Genomic DNA, 23,843 nt, shown 5'->3' on the forward strand with positions numbered 1-23,843 from the left:
ATATATCAGAGGGAGTTTAAATATGTTAAAATTTAAAACAAAGAATGGGTCAGAAAACCAAAATTATGTTCTATTAAATATTTTTCTAATCATTTATATAAACATGTTAAGCATCTTTGCATATTTTGAAATTAGGACACAAATTTGATTAGTAATAACACAATTTTTTTTTACAAATGTTTATATTCTGTATGTTTTTACAAACCTTAAAAATTTAATATTTCACCAGCAACATTCATTGCTGCAACTGCAATCATGAAAAGGCCTTTTAAAGAACATTTCATGAACATAGAGTAAATGATAAACGTGAACTGCACATACAATTTAATATTTCATTCCATTATGCTGCATTCTGATGTCACATCTTCCTTTTTCTTATAAAAAGACTCAAAACTAAATTAGCAGAATATTTCAATAAATTAGCACAATTAAGACCATACATTCAGGAATAAAAAACAACCCCAACCAAACATACCTTAAATTCCAATTCTTAGTGACACTATCTAAATCAATCAAATTATGATAGATGACTTTTGAAATGTATCCTAACTCTTGGATTACAGTTCTTGAGGTTACATACTTCAGTATTTTTGAGCAACAAATTACTACTATTTCAGTACCTTTGATAGTCAATTTCGTATTTCCAGAAGTATGAAAATAAATTTGGCGCTCATACTTTTTACAAATGAATAGAGTATATTATTTCCATAAGTGATGCCTCTTTCTTATCTCTTCCGATTGAAGTTGTTTTTATGGCGATACCTGCATGAAAAACTCCATTAAAATTTTCAAATACATATAATATACTTCCATTTTACTGCTTGCCTTGACATTTTATTATATGATTTTTTAAATTAGTTTCAATTAATTTACAGGGTTTTTAATGATTTTTTATTGCATTTGTGCAATTGGAAATGAATGAAAAAATATATTTATGAAAAATCTATGCAAATGAAAAATATATCCAAGAATTTCTCTGAAGTGTCAACGGTAAACGTAAACTGTGTATACAATTTAATATTTCATTGCATTATGCAGCATTCTGATGTCGCATCCTTTTTCTTATATGAACACTCAAAAGGCTTCAAAATTAAATTAGCAGAATATTTCAATAAATTAACTGAAGTGATGACAATATTGATTTTATGACAATATTTATTGATATGCATATTAACAAAACATGGCTGAAAAAATCAACTAACTTCCTATAGAAAAGAATACATTTCCCAATAGATTCGATTTGCATAAGATCTGGATATTATACCTGAAGTAATTTCTAAAACATAAATTTTCAGTTATGGAAAAAGTATTTTAATCCTTTCCAACAAATTATTTCTAAATTTTTGTAATAATAGTAATTAAATATGGAAAAAATAAAGCTCTTTAGGTACATCTGCACAGGAGTACAATAAACTACTTAAAATTTAAATTTATAGTAGCTTGATAAATCAAAAAATTCAATTACTTATAAATCCAATTAATTTTCATCTGTTTAAGCTCTTCAGCAAATTCCTCTTCTAAGGTTTTTTCTTTATCCGTAGCTGACTTTGAACTAGGTCTTTTTGGTAGTTCTGGTATGATGTACTTAATTGGATAAGTATCCTGGAAATATCACAATTGATTATAATCACGAAATTATACTTATTTCTTTCGGTTTTTTACCACTTAGATCTTTTTATACGACTATTTAAATTAACAAAAATATATATAAATTTTCATCTCTTTTTGTTTGTAGTGATGGACATTCAAAATTGAAAACTTTTATAAACTTTTTTAAGTGACCATTTACTTTTTCAAACACAGAAATATTCGAGCACATATAGTCAAAAAATAATTTGATATTCGTGATTAGCAATATTGACATCGATGTCGTTTTTATTTAAAATGGATAATAAATCATTTTTTTCTTATCACATAACCTTATTGTAGATAATTGACAAAATTTAAAAAGAGCTAAAGTTATATAACAGCAGCACAAAAGCATGTTTTAAAAAAATTCAATGACATTTTTGTAGTTCATATTACATACAATCCTGCTATTTGCCTCTTCATGCTTCTTCCTATGGTTTTTGGTGTCTGCAATAGGATTGGAACGGAAAGCTTCAATATTACAAACTTTATGCGCAAATTAATGATCACTCGATCCTTTTATTTATTGCTTTTTTACTACGATTGCCCTTAAGGCTGTATATGTATCATATCCGTATTGCAGATGAATACTGTTACTTAAAATATTAAAAACAATTTATATTTTAGTTACTTTATAGTAATAAAGTACGTCTTTTGGACATTAAATTATTGAATAGAAAATTCAACACACGACAACAGATTTAGTGCCAAAACCATACACTAAATTTTATGTGTATAACTTTTTTCATCTTTGAACAATTTTGTTTAAACACCCAAGAGTCGAAAGATTAAAAGACAGTCAACCAATTGACAGAGCTGGTTCAAATTTTGATACAGATTGCTATGATAAAACCTTATACCAAATTTCATAAATCTGGATTTTTTTTTTTTTTTTTTGCTACCGTTCTTATGTACGTGGTAGGGCAGGCAATGTAACAGTTTCCCTTAATTTAGACTTATTCAAAACTTGTTACAATGCTATATTTTGGTACGAAATTTCATTGCTGCAATTTGCTGCATTTTTCAATTTACATTATCACAGATAGGCGGACAAAATTTCAAATACTTGTTTGTTTTTTTTTAACCTCATGGCGGTCTAATCGTGAGGTTTTAGTAAATTCAAGGAATCAAATTATTAGACGATTATTGATTTGTCTTATATCCTTCGTACACGAGAAAATAAAATTTTATTTCTAGGAAAGTAAAGAAAATTTTTAAAATTTGGATGATGAATTGTTTAATCACCATAAATATTAACCGGGCGCAGTTATTTTAACTAGATGACATCAATTGAATTTTCTTCCGTAAATCAATCTGTATTTCTGTAATTTAAAGTTCTAAATTTATTTCTTAATGAATTTTCCTTTCTGATTAACAATCACTTCCACATGAAAATAAAACTTCATCTTTATAAGAGCTGATAAATTGAATGCTTAAAATGGCATTATGCAAATTAGTTTTTACCAATGAAATAAAATTTCGCTTAAGAAACAGTGAAACCAATTCATTTCATTAACACTTACACACACACATTATGAGTGGTAATGAAATATTTAGGGCTGGATCAACCATACAGGCAGATTCAAAATTATTTTTAAACCTAAAGAAATGCTTAAATTTTCAATAAAAAATCATACATTAAGTGGCATTTGAAAATGAATGTTCATGCTAAAAATCAATTCGAATCATGTTTGGTTATTTTTTTAAAATCTCAATGAAATAAAAAATGTAAGAAATGCACTTTTTGCTTTCTGCAGTCTGAGATTTACTTAATATATGATCCTTAGTGGGTTGGCGCTTTTCAGTCGGAGTTTTAAACAAACAAAATCAATAATAACCCAAGAAGAACAGCGAATTTCAAAATGAAATTTGATACCCAAATATATATATAAACATACTGGATTGACTTATTAAAAAATTTAGATTTCCAAATTAACTCGGCTCAAATTTTTTTTAAATTAAATAAACCTGCCTTCTTAGGTAATTTCCACTGATACCAGTTTTGTGAAGATAATAAATTAATAACAAAATTACAAAAGTATTTTATTATTTATGTTGACGAATGCACATGCAAAAGTCAAGAGTTGGTTAGATCATCTCTAATTCAAGATACAAAAATAGGTTTTTAACTAATGCAGTGACGGAATGAATGAGAAAAGTCATGTAGTACACAAATGAAACAAAAATAAACCTTAATGCATCTTAAATGAAAGGGAGAAAAAATTCGTTTTCTAATCTTTTTCTCAATAGGAAGCTATAATGTGTATTAAAATCAGCATTGGTCTTACTATAATTCTTAGTTGCAATATTTCATTTACAAATGATAATTTATAGGGTTGCAAAATTAATATTTTCACTAAAAGAGTTGCATATCCAATATTAAAATCATTAATTGATTTAATATTATGATTTTAAACTCATTTTTCGTGGACAGATAAATACAAATTAAGGATCAGATAAATTACTTAACACACACACAAAAAAAATGTAAATTTCTGTAAATGATACAAGTTAAGAACATTTTAGAAGAATTCACAAAGAGGAAATTTTTATTGAATAGATTTCAAATTTAAAAAAATGAAAAAGTACCAAATTATCCTCTTTAGAAGCCTTAAATCTTGTATATTTAAAGAATTGAGCAAATTCTTAACTCAATACTTAACATTAAAGCATTTGAAGTACATTAAAAGTAATAAAAGTGAAATACATGGAGTAGTTTCAAGATTTTCTTTACTGATGAGTTAAATGCTAACTATTTATGGAATTCAGAGTTGATAAAATATTAAATATTTTACAAAATCCTGTTTCAAATTTATCAAAATAAATAAATAAATACTTACAGCTTTTTTTACAGCATCTTCTTTGAAAAATGTCATGTTGCCAGAAAGATAACTTCCAGGAGAACAACTTTTTGGAAGCCTAAGAAAAATTAAATACATTTTCAGTAATCTGCTATGTTAAAAAAACAAAAACACAAAAAACAGTATAAATAATACCGAAAGAACATATATGTACATTAATTTAACCAGTGTTTACTGAATAGAGAGAAAAGAAAAAATAAGCTGTTCTAATATTGCTTATTCAAGAGCAGATTAAAACTATCTAATTTGGCAGACAAATTATAAAAACCTTCTTGTGCAGATAAATAGTTTAATTTTCAAAGAAATAATAGCTCATTTTAGTTTGTTCAAACAGGGGTTTATTGGAATCAATATGAATTTTGAGTATTGATAGTGTACAATGATGAATATAGGATATTTTAAGGTCTCAGGAACTGCATATTGCCAGGCTTCCCACTCAATAAACTAGTAAAGTTAGTTTCACATTTCAACACATTTTTAACTTAATCAACATGTTAATTTTTTTATATCTCAGTAACTTCAGGAAAGTATTAATATTTTAATTTATTTAATGATAATAGGAAGCGGGAATAGATGCTGGAGCCATGGTTTAGGAGCAGATTCACCATGGTTACCAAGGCTGGAGCATGGTTAGGAGCAGAAAGAGCAATATTCACAGACACACCACAACTCCTTCCATAGGAAGTATGTCCAATTACTGAATAAGTAAGTTGACCTCCACAACATTGCTATGCCACCAGAAAGCATGAGCAACTTCTCATCCATTTATGCATGTTGGTCTCAATGAGGAGACATCGTCATTTACATTCTTATTTAAAATTTTATAGTATCTTTTCGAAGGATAAAGAAAATTAGCTTTCTGAAATAACCTGCACTCAAGTTAGTTGATGTGTTTTATGCAAATATTCAAATCATAACTGGTAGACAGAAACCTCAATATTGAAAAATGTGATTTTTTTGGCACTATTTAAATGATGACTGATAAAAAAAATAATGGATATGTTCTATAATAGAATAATTTAGATCATTAAAGTTTACTTAAGTATGCTAAGGAAGCAAGAATTTTACCAAAAAATAATAAATAAGATTACGTGCTACACACATAATTAGCAGAGCGAATATACCAAATTTGATTTAAATCATACATCAAGCAAACAAATTATAAAAATATCGATATTATATATATATACATATATATATATTTAAAGTACTCACTTATCACTTGGAATAGGCGCTAAGAAAATAGGAACAGTGGATCCTGGTGCTACAGTTTGACCGTTTATCTTTTTCCCATTAATCAGAGCATTACAATGCTTATCATAGATGTCAATAGATATGTTACTAGACAATTTTATAGAAATCAGCAGTGGCACTTCAGACAGTTTCTCAAGTAATGCAGAATCTTCATGACGTATTTGCAGTTTCAAGGTATAGTCTCCTTTATCCACTTTTGCTGCATACTAATAAAACCAGTCACAATTTCCAAAAGAAATCAAAATCAAATTCACAAGGGAAACAAACGATAGTAAAAAAGGTAATGCTAAAAACTGCTTTTTTAGGATATATGTAAATATTAGTGTTTGTAAAGACTTAATACAGTCTTAAAGTTTTAATAACGAATGAAACCCAAATTAGCCTTACAAAATAATTAAGCTAGATTCTTTTTCATAAGTTTGTCCTTCAGAAGAGCTTTACTGTAAAACTGTGAATTTAAATATGCTAAATATAGTGCTTGAAACCTCCACACATGTGTCAAATATAAAATCAAGATGTTAATACATTTAAAATATCTTAATTTAATTCATATATCAGAAGATTTAACACGATGAATACATTCCTAGTTATTTCCAGGTTTTCAAAATAATTTCCTTGGCTTCTTGAGGAAGTATTTAAAAACTTAAGAAAGATTTTGCTTCATTTTCTTTCTTTTATGTATTGCAGAGTATATTCTTAATAATATGTGAAATAGTATTCTAACTAATATCTGAATAAAAAATATTTAATGCTCAGAAAACAAATAACCACTTCTTCTAATTATTAGGTTTAGGATAAGCATAATTTTTGTAAATGTGTTGCCGATTTTTGCAAACATACTAATCAACATAAATACACTAGAAAATGTATGCTCATTCTAGATAGCTTTTCTCAAAATTGACTGTCACAGACTTTCTCATGAAAGATGTAATGTAAAATCGCATGAACATTGGTAGAATGCTTAAGAATGAAGTAATCAATTTCTTTCTCATGGATCTTGCCTATTTATACTGTTTACCAATACCCAAATCAAAAAAAAAAATTAAAAAAAAAAACAGTTGAAAGAAAATCATTTCAATAATAGTATGCATTTTAAAACTAAAAGGACATGGTATTGTATCAAAATAAATTATTAATTGACATCAAAATTGTATTAACTTTTAGTCTAACAACCATAGTAAAAAAAAAAAAAAAAAAAACATCTGCACATTAGCAATATGTTTAACCCATTTGTATCACACAAAGAAAAGTAGAAATTCAGTTCATGTACAAAATTCAGGGATATATTCGCATATCAATACATTTTTCTTTTTGTTACATAAACATATTATTCACATAAATTTTTTAAATAAAGACCTAATGAATGTATTTTGTAACTTTTTTATCGGTTTCGTATACCCTTTATTCTCAGATAAAGAAACTAAATGCACTATTACGTAAACGCCAGGAGTTGATTTTATCAAAGTACGGATGAGGTGAAAGATGGGGGATGAGATATTTACATTTTATTTAACAATAAAGTAAACCACAATAGACAAAGAAAAGGTTGCACAAAAATTACGATGGAAATTGTTTATATTATTTAATGCATATCAACCCTATAAGGTTAAATCATCAAAAGCTGAAACAATCAGTGCATCATTAATACAATACAATAAATTAGTTCTAGATTACAATGCTGGGCAATATTTTACATTAAATTTCAAATATCTTTGGATATTAATCATACACACAAAATCATGCTTTCGTTTTCAATTGAAGCAGAAACCAGCAGGATAGGTCTACCGAAACTTAGTCCCCTAAAAAGGTCTACCCCCCCCCGTAGTATTATAGTTTTAGAGTCTGCACATAAGGGTTCCGAGTCTCATAGTATATTGAAGGAAATAGAGTATGTCTTTTGGATGAAATTTTTTGATCAAATTAAATCAAAATTTGATACACACCTACAATTTTAGTAATATTATATACCAAATTTCATTTATCTAAAACGCAAGTTTGAGTTATCGTTTACATGCATAAAAATATACTGACCAACAAAACGGGGAACATTTCGATAGATTTGATACGGATCTACATTTTAGATTTTAAAATGCTGCACCAAATTTCAATGATTTAAGTCATTAATTTTTCAGTTATGTTTGCATGCACACGAAACAGACCGACAGAGTCAACTCCTTGATGGATTTGGTTAAAATTTGGTATTTATCTATCCTTTCAATGCTAAATAAGCAAACCAAATTTTAAGCATCTTTCTACGTCTTGCAGCGCCTGTTCTCGATTTTTCTCTGATTTTTTAAATGATTAAAATCAGAATTCGACCAAAACTATGATCTTAATTACAAGATCACGTATTAAATTTCATTTATTTGCATTTTTGTGTCATCGCGTTAACAAGCATGTGAGAATACAGCCCAGCAAATGGTCAACTCTTAGTCGGATTTTATTCAAAATTTGATAAATATCTACATTTTATATGCTAAAATAGTACTTAATTTCATTTATCTAAGTCATTGTGTTTTTGAGGTATCACGTTTACATGTATACGAAAGTACATATGGATAGATGGTGAACCTTTAGATGAATTTGGTGTAAAATTAGATATAAATATACACAGATAATAAATTAGATGTGCAAAATGCTATTTGTTTAGAAGTGGCAAATTTTATTCATTTAACTTTTTTAGTTTTACTGAAATACCATATCCACTTGCATTTGGACAGATAGCCAAACATATCTAATGAGAATGGATTTTGTTCAAAATCTGATGGAAATCTACAAATGTCGTATCAAGACTAAATATTCTATTTCATCTGTAAAGCTCAAAGCGTATTTGAGTTAACGCGTTCACAGACACACAGACATAATTCTAAAAACGTGTTTTCCGGACTCAGGGAGTTTTTAAACATGGAGATTCGACAAAATTTCGAATTCAAATTTCTAGACGTTTACAACACCTTTTCATTGTATGCTCTGTACACGAGAAAGTATAAAATAAAGCAGTCACTTTTTTTCCTTTGAATAAAAGAGACCCATTAAAGCCGAAAATCATAACAGAAATTTCAATCGGGGCTTAGTTACGTTGCATTTTCTATAGAGCGAAAAGCAAAATTATTTCATTAATCACATTCCGAAAAAAAAAAAAAAAAAAAGGGAAACTCTTGGGAAATATATTTGCAACAGATTATTTATGAAGACTGATTTCTTTTCCGTTTCTTCTCTACCGAAATTTAATGTAATCAATTTTACTGTACTAAATTGTTTTGATCAAGAACACGAATGCTAAACTGCGGCTCGAATGCGATTCGATCTAAAAATGATGAATTGGCAAATTATATTGATCGATAATATAATTATCATCGATTATCATTGTAATACCATAATTATGCAAGAATTCTCGGCGGAAGTTTTTTTTTTTTTTTTTTTGACATAACGTATTAATAAAAATGTATATACAAGAAGACAAGTAATGAACAAGTAAGTTTTTTTCAAAACAATAAGTAGAAGCAAAATCAATCAAACTAGATGAGTATATTTCAGAATTGTAGGCATTTATGTTGCCGACGATTCTACATAAGACGAAATCTCGCAGAAATTGCCCAGAACCGCGAATAACCTCCGTTTCTGACTTCAGTAAGTTATTTTCACTGACAAGGATATTTCATTCTACTAATGAAAAAAAGACCACTGAATAGTAGTTTGGGATAAATTTCCCTGCCTTCCCGATCTTGCGGAATTCCTTCACCCTTTCTACTTTTCCCTGTTTCCCGGTCGGCTGGCTAATCTAAAGATGTAAAATAATCACAGAAACAGATAAGGTTAAAAAAAAAATCAGTTTTTGCACTCCCATTTTTTCACAAAGGTAAAGAAATAAAAAGACTGTAAACGCACACTACAAATTAAATACTTTGAATAATATACAGAGAAAAACACCAAATAAAATGTTAAACATATTTAAGTTTTGCCCTTACTTGGTGAAAAATATTTCTTGGTAATTAATAATAATAATAATTGGTTTCTACTATTTTTAAGTAAAATCGATGTTGAAGAGTAGTAGTTTAAATTTCTACACCTTATCATTAATAATTTTAAGCTAGAAAATAAGACAATATAAAATTTTTCACATACCTTACTTGGATAAGCATCTCCAACAGCAATTAACTGCTTATTATAATCAAACAACATCCAAAGTTGGGACTCAAATTCTGACTCGTACAAAAGCTCAGAAAGTAAAGAAAATACAGGGGTGATTTCAGTTGATCTTGTCTGAAAGGAGGAAAAGTCTTTTAAAAGAAAAGTTTTTATTCATAAAGAGTGATCCATAAGCATTTCATAATATTAATTTTTATAAAATGAATTTTTCTTATAAAATCAAATGTTTTTTTAAAGATATTTTATTTCAGTTTACATATTATTAAAAAAACTCAGTATTTTGAAAAAAGATATGTGAAATATATACTTAAAATTAACTTCCTGAAATTAAAATATGTTTCCGAATATTAAATTTTAATTTTATTTTCTAAGAAAAATCTTAAGGAAAAAAGAAAAGAATCAGAAAAATTCTAAAAACATGTCTGTTTATAAAAACTAATGAAAATAAAATACTAATTTTGTAACTGTATCTGTTGATGGTGATATAACAGTTTTCAGAGTATTCAAATATTCTTTTAAAAGTAAGAATATACTTATAATTTTCATGTTGTGTTATATTTTTCACGATACATGAGAAATTGTTTATTCTGCCCCCTTCCTTTTGAAAATAAAAATCATGTTGCCTTTATATGCCAAACACGATTCAAAATTTACATGATTCAATTTGATATAAAGTAGCTTATCCAATTCTAAACATAAGGTCAAACAAACCATTCAGAGCATTAAACCTCTAGTAGCAACAATCAGGAAAAAAAAAAAAAAAAAAAAAAAAACGAAAGCCGAGAAGATATGTCAATGGCCTTATGAACCTGTAGTTTAACTTTATCCTCGTGTTCATCAAACCATGATTGGACAAGTCTCGCTGCATTATCTTCCTGAAAAATTCCATCTCTTGCAGGAAACAAAGTTGGCATCATAGGATGAACCTGGTCAGCTAAAATTTCTCTATACTTCTCCCCCAGCGATTCTTTCTTTCAGATTACGATTGGTTCAGCAGAAAACCACGACATGACTGCCCATATCATGACAGATCCACCTTAATGCTTAACAGATGGAAAGAGACAATCACGATCATACGCTTGTGCAGGCGTCCTCCAAACGTTCATCCGTCCTGTTGTAGGGAAAAGTGTGAAACACGATTCGTCAGATCATATTACTTTCTTCCACTTATCAATTGACCAGGTTTTGTGAGTATGACACCACTGCAGACGACTTTTAACCTCAACATTTGTGAAAAGTATCTTGGGAATTGCTGCTCTACAATAAATGTTCTGTTTATGAAGGTGCCTTCTAACTGTAATCACTGACACTGGAAAATCCAGATGGATATTTAGCTCTGCAGTCACTTGTGCCGCAGTTGTTCGCTTTTTAGATATTATAATCCAGTTCAATACCCGTCGGTCTCTTTCACTCAGCTTCTCTTTCCGCCCACTATTTTGCTTTGTCGAATTTGTCTTGCCGTGCTGTGTATATGCTGTCATGACTTTAGACACCGTACCTCTAGAAATGCCTATAAGTTGGGATGTTTCGGTCACATTTGCTCCAGCTAGACGGATTCCTACAATTTGGCCTTTTTGAAAATCTGAGAGGTCCGACATTTTACGCTTTTGAAAAAAATCCGAGAATTACAGAACTTTAATAAAGCTAACACATACTACCAGAATATGTATATTGTTATTTATAAAAAAAAATTGGTGGCTATTATTATATTTTAAGGCTTACGAAGCGCATTCAAAAATGTCCCTTTTATTCACAAGTGTTTCCATTATTCTGATAATCACCTGTATATTAGACATTAAAATTATTGCAATATTATTAAATATTATTTTTAAGAGAATTCACAAAGTTGCTAAAAATTCATGAGGCCTTTTAGAATTTTAAAGATCTTTTAAGATAAGATCCGAATAGCTTTGTTAGATTACTGTCCCGTTTGAAGGAACATATTAACATACACCTCATAATTTAGAGCCTCGGTCAGATGATGAGAATGACATTTAAGCGGGTACCTCCAATCCATTATTATACCATGCATTATACTGTATAGAGCATCTGTAGCCAACACATTTAACACGAACCACGGGAGAAAATAAGATTGATTTTCATTAGAATCGGACCTAAAACTTGAAAGAAAATACACGACTACAGTACAGTAAAAAGATATCAGGATTCAATTCTGAAGAAAACTTCCCCCCAAAATACCTGATAAATTTACCCACTGAGGTATGTTGAAAGAGAGCAAGGAATCTTCTAGAATGCCAGCTCATATGTTGGTACCAAAGTATTATGCTTCATATTATGTTGTTTTGTGAGCTTTCAGGTCCCAAATGGGCAACAGCTTTGGACACTCATCAAAATGCCAACTAAAAATATTTCTTTTGCTCAACAAACTCGGGACAAAGTTGCAGCCAGTTGCTTCCTTGCCAGAGTGATTGCTTTCATCATCAATCAGAAGAGAACGATTAGATTACAATGATAAAGATGTAAGTTGGGTCTTTTTGCATCTGCAACAGGTTCTATTTTACTGACTGGTCAATGCTTGACATATCCTTAAAGTTTCTGATATCTTTGTGCTAATATATATATAATGTGCTATATAATAAAAAAAATTAAGAAATATTTTTGATGGGCACAATTAAGTAAAATACAGCTCTAAAGACTATGTGACCACGACAATTTATCAGAATTCATCAAACTTTAATTAAAGGCTATCTTACAATCAATTTAATATAATAAAATGACAAATAAATGTCTCAAAATTTGTTTTAATAGCAGATTAAAAAGAGGAACCCAAGAAAACAATGCCATTCTTATAGTAGACTAGCTGGTACCCGGCGCGTTACTACCGCAGAAGAAATAATTTTGGAAATATTATTTGAAATTTTAAATAGCTATCTTGTTGAATTAGAAATGGTGGAAAGAACGATATTTATTTTCTTGTCGATAATAAATACATTAATTGAAATTGATTGATATATAAAACAGAAGTACAAATAATATTTCTTCTACTTTTTTAAACTTTATAATTCAAGTGCTTAAGGGTAGACAATATTTTTTGTTTTTCCGCCTTCAGCGAAAGCAAATAAATTCTTGGCTGTCTGACTCGTGAACATCCGACATACAACTCGTCATGCGAAAAACACGGATTTTCTAAGTTTAATCCGCACAATTGAAGTGATTGACCCTGCCCCTAGTTAAGAGTCATCGATAATACAAGTCGAACGGCAGAACGGTTTCAAATTGCAGTCATTTGAAAATAAAAGGCACGTCGATGGATATAATGGGAATGCGTAAAATGAACAGATCTTCTCCAATCCACTTTCCGTTAAATATAATTGCCTCGATTCTTGCAGCATGTTGGTCTTCTGATTTTGATTCTCATGATCGGTTAGCACATAAATGTTGTCTTTGGATTCTTGCCGCATGTTGATTGCGAGATTCTGAAGCACATGAATTTGGAATTCATAAACAAACTGCTCCATTGCTCGCTCGTCGTTTCTCATTTGTTTGAGGAGCTCGAATTTGTTTATTTCTACTTTATGGTAGAAATAAGCAAATAGATCTGGTAGATCTAAGTGATGAATGTTTGGGAGGCATATTTTTTGACGAAGCAATTAATACGATATACGCTTGTATAGCTAAATATCGTTTGTCGATTCACTGAATAAATAGAAAAATTCATATTTGCACAGGATAATTTTCATTATATATAACTTACCTTGATCGCCATCGACAATAATAATTCTATTTTGTATGTGTGAGATAAAATCTGAATAATATTTATGATTCGCAGCAGACAAAATATTGTGCACGATGATTAACAATATCTTGTGTAGATGACTATTCTTTAACGAAAAAGGGGAAACAAATAGCGCTTGCACTAAATATTTTTTATTCCATTTAACTCGCATTGATTGGCATCGATTACAATAATTTTATTTTGTTTGATATATGAGCGATTAACTTTACGACAGCTCATAAAATACGAACAAATAAACATTTATTTTGATATATTAGATATAATAATTGTACTATGCTTATAACCTTCGTGCAAGTGCAAGCAATAAGTTGGCAAAGTTTTATTGCAATCGGATAAACGGTACGGAGCGCATAAAATACGAATAAAAATTTTACATATTAGATGTTCTACTGCTTTTGTTACTTAGTTGGTGTCATCAAGCAATGCAAATTCTATTTAGCCAGTTTGCAACTTCCTTACATTTTATTTGCAGTGACGCTACCAAATTAGTGAAGCCAGATGATACATTTTGAAATCAATTTTTCATTTAAGTAAAAATCCGATGGCTGTGTCACTTCATGTAGGCGTTGCATTTTAATTTAAATAGAAACAAATATTTAAATATTAAATTGTGCTCACGAAAAGTGGCAACACCTACAAAATAGCTACCAGGAGCTAAAGATCAATTATTGTAAAAATAATAAAATTATTTCTTCTATACTTCAGACAAAATATACATTTTCAGAGATAATTTTATTTTGGATCATTATTTTTAGTAAGATGAGCATAAAACTAATAAAATTTTAGAAAAATACTAAGTGAAAAGCGCAAAATAAAAGATTTGCATAATTAAATCAGCAGACATTTTTAGCACTTATTTATATTTAATTTATCAGGGGCTATTATAAAAGGATGATATAATTTGAGCAACAATCAGGAAATATAAAAAATGAAAGCCGAGGAGATATGTCAATGGGCTTATGAACCTACCACACTGAATGCATAAGTGAGCTGTAATTCATAAACTTGTCGACCATCAGGAATAACATCTCTGGATTTAAGAGGTTTAACTTTATTTTCATTTGGCCTATGGAGAGAAAACAATTATTTTCACTCAATAAATACTAAAATGCAAAATTAAATGGAAATAATAACTTTTAAAGAATAAAAATTACCTTTTAATATAATCAAACTATAAGCATAATATAAAATCCTATTAACGGAGTTGATTTTGACATTCAATTCTTTGCAAATAATGGTATAATAAATTTGAAGGGTACTTGTTAGGAAAAAAGGCACATAAAAAAACCTTAGTATCACCAAGCAGAAGATAAAATGTGATGCCATAAATAATAAAAGAAAAAAGAGTCGAGAATTTAAATAATAAAATTGATACAAATCGCTAGAGGCTCATTTCCCAGAGGTGGCATTAGCAGGGGCACAACCACTTGCTCCCCCTTCCCGTCGGCGAGAGATTGAGAGTTCTATCGGCAAAAATCTTCACCACTTTAGGATAGTTTTGGAGAGCTGCACAATATCGAACAGGATAATTAAAAAGCCACATTAAAGTTAAAGTATTGTAAACAGTCGAAATATCCAAGTAACGGCTAAAGTGGCTTGACTATATTTGGAAAAATAATCGACAGGGGTAGCAGGCCAATAAGATGCGCATTTTAACGGACAATCTTTGATCAATCAACTAAGAACCGAGTGTGATGGATGTCGAAGACGATAAATGCGTAAATTTTCAAACATCTGATTTAAATGTCGTTCATTCACAGCTTATAATTGGCACTATATTTAGCAGAATAATCAATAAGATGGTAAGTGAATAAGACGCCGCGTTTTTGTCGACTGTTCTTTGTCTTTCAGCTAAGGTATTATCATACGTCATGGAAAAAAAATGCTTTTATTGAGTATTTCGATTACCAGCCAGCGGAATTATGAGGGAAATATTTTATATTAAACAAGAAGAGGCCGATAGAGTTCTTTTCCCCAATTAACAATTCAACGAATAATAGTTCTAAAATTAATCGGCGTTTTATTTATTTTTTATTTCTTCGGTAGCGAATTGGTAAATTTATTTTATTGGTAAATTTATTATTTTACAGTGAAAATTCACTGATTAAAATTTAGTAAACTAAACTTAATAAAACGCTTTTTTCTTGACACTCTTGCGCAATATGCATGCTAAGAAGAGTTACTTTGCTGTAGCCAAATTATGAGAATTCATTATAAATTATTGAAATAAATAAATTGTATAAATGTAAATTAAATTTATTTAACAGTAAAATACCTGTTTTTTGCCATCTAATTTATCAGGTGTAATTATTACACTAAACAAATATTGCCGACTTCAACTGACAATAAAAAAAAAATAAAAGTGTGAAATAGAGCTTTTTTGCTGCACCAAAAGTGCTTATTCAAGTATGCACTAAATTTATTAAAGAGCCTTTACTACCTAAATTTTTCAGATTCGGCATTCAATATTATAACTATGTAAAGGGAGAAGTAATTTTTTTATTTTCTTTGTCACTTTTTCTTTCAATTACTCTTTGCGGCAAAAACTATATAATTTCAAGTACTTCTACATTTTTAATAGACTCTGGATACAGATATTTTGATAAAAAATGATTAAAATAGTTATTCATACAATATTTATAAATAACACATTAATTGCTTGACATACGAATTCACTTAACTTCCTAATTAGATGGCACTTTTGGGACAATTATTATTTTAATCCCTAGAATAATATAAGGGCATTTGAGGTAATGCCCTTATATTATTGAGTTTTATCCCCTCAGTTACATGCATTTTGAGTGATTTTTGTATTTTAAATTATTTAATAATTTAATTTAATTGCAGATTAAAAATTAAAAATTTAGTTATTTGATGCATTAGTCAGACTCGCCATTGTTTACGAAAGGGTTAAGAAAAAAAAATGCATGTAACTGAGGGGATAAAACTCAATTTTTGGGAGGAAAAAGTTTGTAGTAGCTTCGAGGGGGGGGGGGGGGGGGGAGTACTCACACATAAGAACATGAGCCTAAAAATGAAGACATGGGAGTTTATATTCAAGATCTAATTGTTTTTTTAATAAAATTTATTGTTTAAGTCTAAATATACATTGAAAATGAAATACATGGGGAATCTAATGTTTAAGCAGTCTATTTTTGACAAAGGAAAAAAGAAGCATATTAAATTAAAAAACAAAAAACCCTTGCGTTTTTTGTATCTTACATAAATTAGAATCTTACATAAATTGTATAAAATGCATTTGTAAATTTATCTTACATAAATTGTAAGTGTATTTACAAAATAATTTCTACAAATTTCTTATGAAACATCATTGTATCTTTTCTGCATTATATATTGTTCGTGTCCAAACTATAGTAAATTTTTGCTGTGCACGAGCGCTTATTCACTTTGGATTCGAAATACATCTGAATTCCAGCTCGTTGATGATATTAATTTAAAATTTATTTTAGGTACGGGACTACGCTAAAAAAATCAATTTTTAGTGAAAACATCAAATTATTTTTATTTATTATTATGAATTTGTAAAATTAGATCTCAGTACAATTAAATCTCGCGAGTCTCATAAAAAATAGGTTCAAATATTGACAATCTTTTGATGATCAGTAAAAGGAACCGAAAACATTTTTTTTACAAATATTTTTGTAAATTTTTAAAAAGAAAGGATGAGTATTTGAATGAAAAAGAAGCAAAATAATTCACAATTTTCTTTTTAATTAAACGTAAAAATTAATTATTATGAGTTATTTTGAAGCCAAATTAGAGAATTGTGCTTGCCTCTTTGTCGGACCTGTCTTGTCCCCCCACCCCGACGACAAACCTCTGCCATTTCCTCTCCACTTATAAAATCAGAAATAAAATACTCACAGCAGAATTATAAAAATATTTTTAAAAAATCATTTTTAACTTTATTAACATCATTTTTTTAACTTTAACATCATTTTTAACTTTGCAAACAATGAATTTAATCAAACAGAATACATATTTACATCAAGAATTGCATCATTAGCTACTAAATTATTCTTAACAGAAAATTAGGAAGGACATAATCATCAGGTCTTAGAGTTACAAAAGCCGATTTGATTTTTCCTTCATGTGTATATTATATATAATTTTTATATACCGGGTGCGGCCTAAATTCGTGCAAACTTCAAAAAATCATAATAAAAAAAAGTAATGCTCGAAAAAAATTTCGGTTTGCGGGAATATGTTCAGAGAGCCTTTGGATTTCGTTATTTCCATTAAAAAAATGCATTTAAAAATGACTGATAGATGGCGCTCACACAGTCATACCGAGACGGTTTATGCAAATCAGGAAAACAGAGCACAGTAACATAGTACATTTTATTTTAAAGCAAAAGATGCTCAACATGACCGCCACCACAAGGTATTAAGCAAGTGAGGCGCATAACTACGCCTATTACAGCTGCGTGTAACATGTCGACATCGATGCCACTAACGGCCAATTGAATGGCATCTTTCAGTTCCATCAAAGTGGGAGGAGAGCCCCGGCAGACACGAGACTTTAGATATCCCCACAACCAAAAGTCCGCTGGAGAAAGAACTGGCGATCGTGAGGGCCACTTATTCTTACATCCTCTGCTTATCACTCTGTCCTCAGTGAACGTGTCTAGGAGGAATGTCTTAACGGAACAAGCAACGTGGGGCGGGGCACCATCCTGTATGAAGGTGACGCAAGATAACGCACGTCTTTGCTGCAAAGCAGGCATAACGTAGTCTCGCAAAAGCCTAAGATAGCGTTCTGCAGTGACGGAACAGGTTTTCCAACCGGATATAGGACAACGCTCTTCAAAAAAGAAAGGGCCTAGAATGAAGGACACAGTGAAACCGCACCAAACAGTCACATGTGGAGAATGTAGTGGTTTGGTCGTGTACGCACGTGGGTTTGATGCTGCCCAGATACGACTGTTTTGCGTATTGACGTCACCATGCAATGAAAAGTGGGCTTCATATGTCCACATGATGTTCAGTAACCATTGTGGGTCACTTTCCATTAGTGCGAGCACCCATGTTGTAAAGGCTTGTCTTTTCTCGCAATCTGCTGGCAACAACTGGTGACATGCTTCTATCTTGTACGGATGCAGCTTCAAGATTTCGTGCAGAATGCGTTGGATCGACCTTTCCGGAATTCCTGTCATTTTACCTGCTTCACGTGCACTGGAACTCCCCATTGAAGTCTCGACTGCCACATTTTTCATGCCCATTTGGACAATAGGGACGCGGTCAGGGCTGACGGATGGTCTGCCACTTCGTGGACGATCCTCTAATCTTTCCGTTTCCTCAAAACGGCGAACTAAATTCAATGAAATTGGGGTATTCTTCGCCTTAATTCTTTTCACCGTCCGTAACTGTCGCAATGCTTTAATCGCGGATTCACCGTTCTTCTAGAACAGTTTCACCACTAATGCTCGCTCCGGTAGCGATAGCATGCTACTGGCGTCGAATGATAGATCCATTTCCAGCCTTTGTTTTATAGCTATACTGATTTGCATAAACAGTCTCGGTATGACGTGTGAGCGCCATCTATCGGGCATTTTTTAAATACATTTTTTTTTAATGGAAATAACAAAATCCAAAGGCTCTCTGAACATATTCCTGCAAACCGAAATCTTTTTCGAGCATTAAGTTTGCACGAATTTAAGCCGCACCCGGGATATTATGTAAATTAGCCTGTTTTACTTTATACTACAGATGGAATGAATGCACTTAATGTAGTTGTGTTTAGATCCATTAAAAACATTTATTAAAAATATAAAATTTCCAATCATGTTTAAGTAAAATACTCAGGAACTCCAGTTTTCATACATAATTAAGACAAGAAAAATTACCTCAAAACTAAAACATGATTCTTGAGAACAGCAGATGGTGACAAATCTTCATACATAATTGAAGACTGAATATCCACTCGGTGAATGCCATCAGCTCCATGCTAAAATAAATTAAACATTTAAAAACCCTTTTCTAAGGCATAACATTTTAACTTCAAATGATGTTTATTAATCGGTGCAGATGAAACAGAAGAAAAATTTTATTTAAAATTCCAGGTCAATAATTTTTTTTCAGTTTAATAATTAAGTTTAATCAATTAATTTTCAGTTTAACATAGCATTTTTGCTTATCATCCCCCTCCCACACACAAATTCTCCCTTACTGAAATTATGACCTTTAATTCAATGTCAGTTTTTTTTCTTTCTTTTTTGTAAAAAGGTATTAAATATCTAATAAATGAATAAATTAACATACCATACTTATACTTGGTGAATCAGGAAGTAGTCCACGAAAAGTAAGGTTATAGTTAACGGTAGCAGATTCTAAAGCTGTCCACCACTGCACAATAACAACTTCCAAAACCAGTTTCTCCTGTTAAGAAATAACGTTAGAAAGATTTAAGTGCTGGTAAATACTTTACAGCAATTGAAATAATATTTATGGCAATAAAAATAAGTTAAAACAAATTTTAAAAAAAGTATAAATATATATTTATACTAAAATTTACACACACAAAAAAAAAGGTAATAAAACGTAGCAGAAAAAAAGATTCAAATTGCTAATTTAATTTCGTAAATTTAACCTATCCTACAATTACTAAATACAAAATGAACACCTAAGAAATTAATGATTTAATTGGAACATTTATATTTGGAATTTTATATCTGAACTTTAAACACCTTTTTCAAATAATCAATGAATAGCAAAAACTTATTTTATAATTATGTGCCAATCAATCAGTAAAGTTTGCGAACTTTTCTAAGTGAGCAAAGTTATGAGTTTTTTTCAATTAAAAATGATTAAAACAAATACCAGCATTTATTTAATAAATCATTATTAAACAAATTTTAAATATATATTAGAAGAACACTTTTAATATTTTAAAATATATTTTAAAATTTGTGATTAAAAGAATATTTTAAATTTAATATACTATTAAATATAATTTAAAATTTATGATTAGAAGAACACTTTTAAAATTATTCAGACGAATACTAATAAAAGAAAGCTCCATATGAATAAAACGTGCTTTGTCTAAACATCATGTGCATCGTGCATGCAAAGTAGTATCTTAGTTAAAATACAGAAAACACATAATGCTGGTTAAAATTACAACAGCAATCATGTGAATTTTATTTTATCAAGATAAAAAAAACAAGAAAAAAAAAAACTTGTGGCATATCAATTCTTAAAAATACAATAGAAATTTTTAAAAAGTTAATTAAAAAAACCTACAGAAATCTAACTTATCAAGTACTTTCAAAATTTATTGTTTGAAGAATTAACTCTACATCATACAATTGTCAAATTAATATTCATAAGTTATAAATAATAAATTTTTTTATTTGTTTTTGATAATATATATTTTAGAAGTGGCATGAAGACAAAGGCATAGTACAAAGAATTTTGAGCGTTTTAATAAAATTGCATTTTACTTTACTAAAGATTCTAAACAGACGTATGGTAGGCTTCTACAAATGCTATAAATATGAAATCCAATTCATATGGACAATCTCCCAATCAAAGCTAATTTAATTTCGTAAAAATCTTTTAAAAACTGACTTTTTTTTTCATATCATTTAAAAAGCTTTTTTGAGAAAAATTCAAAAATGGATAACAAACTAACTTTTAAAACTCAATTTTAAATATGGATGAAAAGATTACAGCACAATATTTCTATTTTACAGTGCAAAATCGGCATAAATAAATATCAATGCTTTCATTCCCAAATGATCATTGCTCTTACTTTAACAGAAAAGAAACAAACGGATTCCTCCTTTGGTCCCAAGCGAAACATTTTGTAATATTCATGATTTTTGCAGCATATTTGTGGACGGAGCTGAACAGCATGGACAACAAGGCAACATTCACTTTTATTTTCACGACAGCTCAGATGTAAAGCTAGAATGTAAAAAATATAAAAAGTCTTATAACTCCCAAATTTTAAGAAGAGTACTAATTTTTCAGGGAGTAAATTCTAATAAAAATTATGCACGGAATAATGAATTAAATAATTATGAGATGTGATTAATAAATTAATATAAGAGAATATCGAATTTAATGAAAGTTCATCAGCAAATTACAAACTTCTATTGCTTAATATAATAATTATTAATGTATATTAAAAGTATTATAAAGGAAATACCCACATTATGATTCAATATAACTGAAATGCATTTTTTCATAAACAAATGGAACTATATTTGTAAGCATTTAAAATAATCAGACTGATACAGAGAAAATATTCAGATGAAAGTCAATACCTAAAAAGATGAAGCATTGATAGCACTATTAAAACAACTATCTTTGTAGATACAGTCTGCTGCACTCTATTTTTAACAAAAATAAAGATGAAAATCTTTGTTGGATATCTACATGGGTCTAGACAGGGACTAGATTCTTTGAATTTTGAGCTACCAAAATTGGCATAAATATAGTTAGGAGGTAGAAATATGCAAATGGGAGTATATTTTACACATTTAAATTATTTAAAAATTAAATCTGAGCTTGGCTGATTCGGCTATTTTTTCACCAAAAACTTACGACAAAACTATCGCATTAGAAAAATTATAGCAACTTAAAACGCAAATAATTAATTCAAACAATTTTCAAATATTAGTTTATTAATGCGGTATTTGACCTCCTCTTTGCAATTTTTAAAATATTATAATGACTTGAGGTCACTTAAGGAGATTATGTTATGTTTTTCCTGATAGAAGTAAAGAATAAACTAACAGGTTATTAAGTGATTGAAAGAACCAGGGAAGAGAAATTACGTTGATCACTAATAAAAAAAAGTTATACGAAAACATTTTCAAGTTTCTAATGATTTATGAAAAGAAAAATAGTGCCTTTAAAAATATTTGTGCTACTTATTTAAAAACTAAACCTAAGCTGGGTATTTTCGGCTACTTTTTCGGCCAATAACTAAAGGCAGAATTATCGCATAAATACTTATTTGTAATACTCATCGACTTTTGTGCGGAAAGCATTTCTAAACGAATTTCAAAAAGCGGAAAATATTCTTTTTGTTGATATTAAATTTGTCATGTAGCTTTCTGACAGATTTTACCAACTTTTTAGTTCCGATTTAAATTATATTGCCAGATTAATCTTTTAACAGACTATTAGAATATCACAAATAGAAAAGAATACATAGCAATACTTTAAATTAAAAGAGCAGTTATATATTTTTTTTTATCCAAGATAAATGTTTTCTAATTACACATAATTATATTCCATAAGCTTTAACACTGGCTTGAGTTACAAGCTTGAATTGATGTAACTGAAGATGATTTATCTTTGCTATTAGTTCCTGTATATATCTGAATTTCATTATTTTTTTAACTAAATATTTCATATACAATATTGCAATTTTAAACGTTTTTCATTTGTTGAAATCTTCAGTTTTATCCATTTTCAGTCAAAATTAAATGAAATTTGCCTTCATATATAGTTATAAAACCGAATTATTTACATGAAATAAAAAACAGAAATTACTTTACATGATTCACCAATTTTTAAAATAACTGAATGACCACAAATCGTAAGTTGTGCGTAGTAGTTGGCATGCCGAAGATGGCTATTTTCCAATATATGTAGAATTTAGCCTGCATTTGCAAAATTTCGAATGTGAAAAACTTTAACATGACAACAGATACACAAATGACAAAGAAAATACACAATCATGGTCAAAACTCAAAAATCAAATTCAATAGTATGTGAAACTAATAGCAAAAGTTGTATTCCATATTACTATAAATGATATCTGAAGGAAATAGAGCTATAATACCTTACTTAAATTATCACAAATGACATCTATCTACAATCATAATGATTTCTATCTACTAATTATTGCTTTAAAAGATGAACATTTCTTGCACAATGTGGCAGCAATAATAAAACAAGAACTATTTTAAAAAAAGGCTTGGTTAAGAATTTCAAAAATTCTTTTTCAGAACTTACAAGCAGCAGTAGCACCAGCTGGAACTTCCAAAAATTCTCTCAAAAGCTTGCCAGGTTGTAATAACAGAGTATCGCTCCAATTCAATTTATCGCCAGATAACCTAGAGATTTAAAAAAAAAAATATTTCGTAAAAATGCAAAGAAAGGGAATTCTCATTTATTAATTATACATAAAAACTGTATCCTTTTTCCTAAAGCAA

General features: G+C 29.4%; 1 protein-coding gene across 2 annotated transcripts in view; it reads right to left on the reverse strand.

Annotated features, from left to right (window-relative positions):
* The window catches only part of LOC129958961 (tripeptidyl-peptidase 2-like), a 100,806-nt gene that overhangs the window by 7,198 nt on the left and 69,765 nt on the right, over nucleotides 1-23,843 (reverse strand). For both annotated transcript variants that reach the window (XM_056071718.1, XM_056071716.1), the window contains exons 17-25: nucleotides 23,644-23,744; nucleotides 21,425-21,579; nucleotides 19,933-20,049; nucleotides 19,518-19,618; nucleotides 14,620-14,716; nucleotides 9,870-10,007; nucleotides 5,706-5,950; nucleotides 4,470-4,548; nucleotides 1,466-1,602 (exon numbers count right to left, since the gene is read on the reverse strand). In XM_056071718.1, the coding sequence (XP_055927693.1) occupies nucleotides 1,466-1,602; nucleotides 4,470-4,548; nucleotides 5,706-5,950; nucleotides 9,870-10,007; nucleotides 14,620-14,716; nucleotides 19,518-19,618; nucleotides 19,933-20,049; nucleotides 21,425-21,579; nucleotides 23,644-23,744 (1,170 nt within the window). The remainder of the gene's footprint in view (nucleotides 1-1,465; nucleotides 1,603-4,469; nucleotides 4,549-5,705; nucleotides 5,951-9,869; nucleotides 10,008-14,619; nucleotides 14,717-19,517; nucleotides 19,619-19,932; nucleotides 20,050-21,424; nucleotides 21,580-23,643; nucleotides 23,745-23,843) is intronic.

The sequence above is a fragment of the Argiope bruennichi genome, chromosome X1 (genome assembly GCF_947563725.1).
Source record: "Argiope bruennichi chromosome X1, qqArgBrue1.1, whole genome shotgun sequence".
Lineage (NCBI taxonomy): Eukaryota > Metazoa > Arthropoda > Arachnida > Araneae > Araneidae > Argiope > Argiope bruennichi.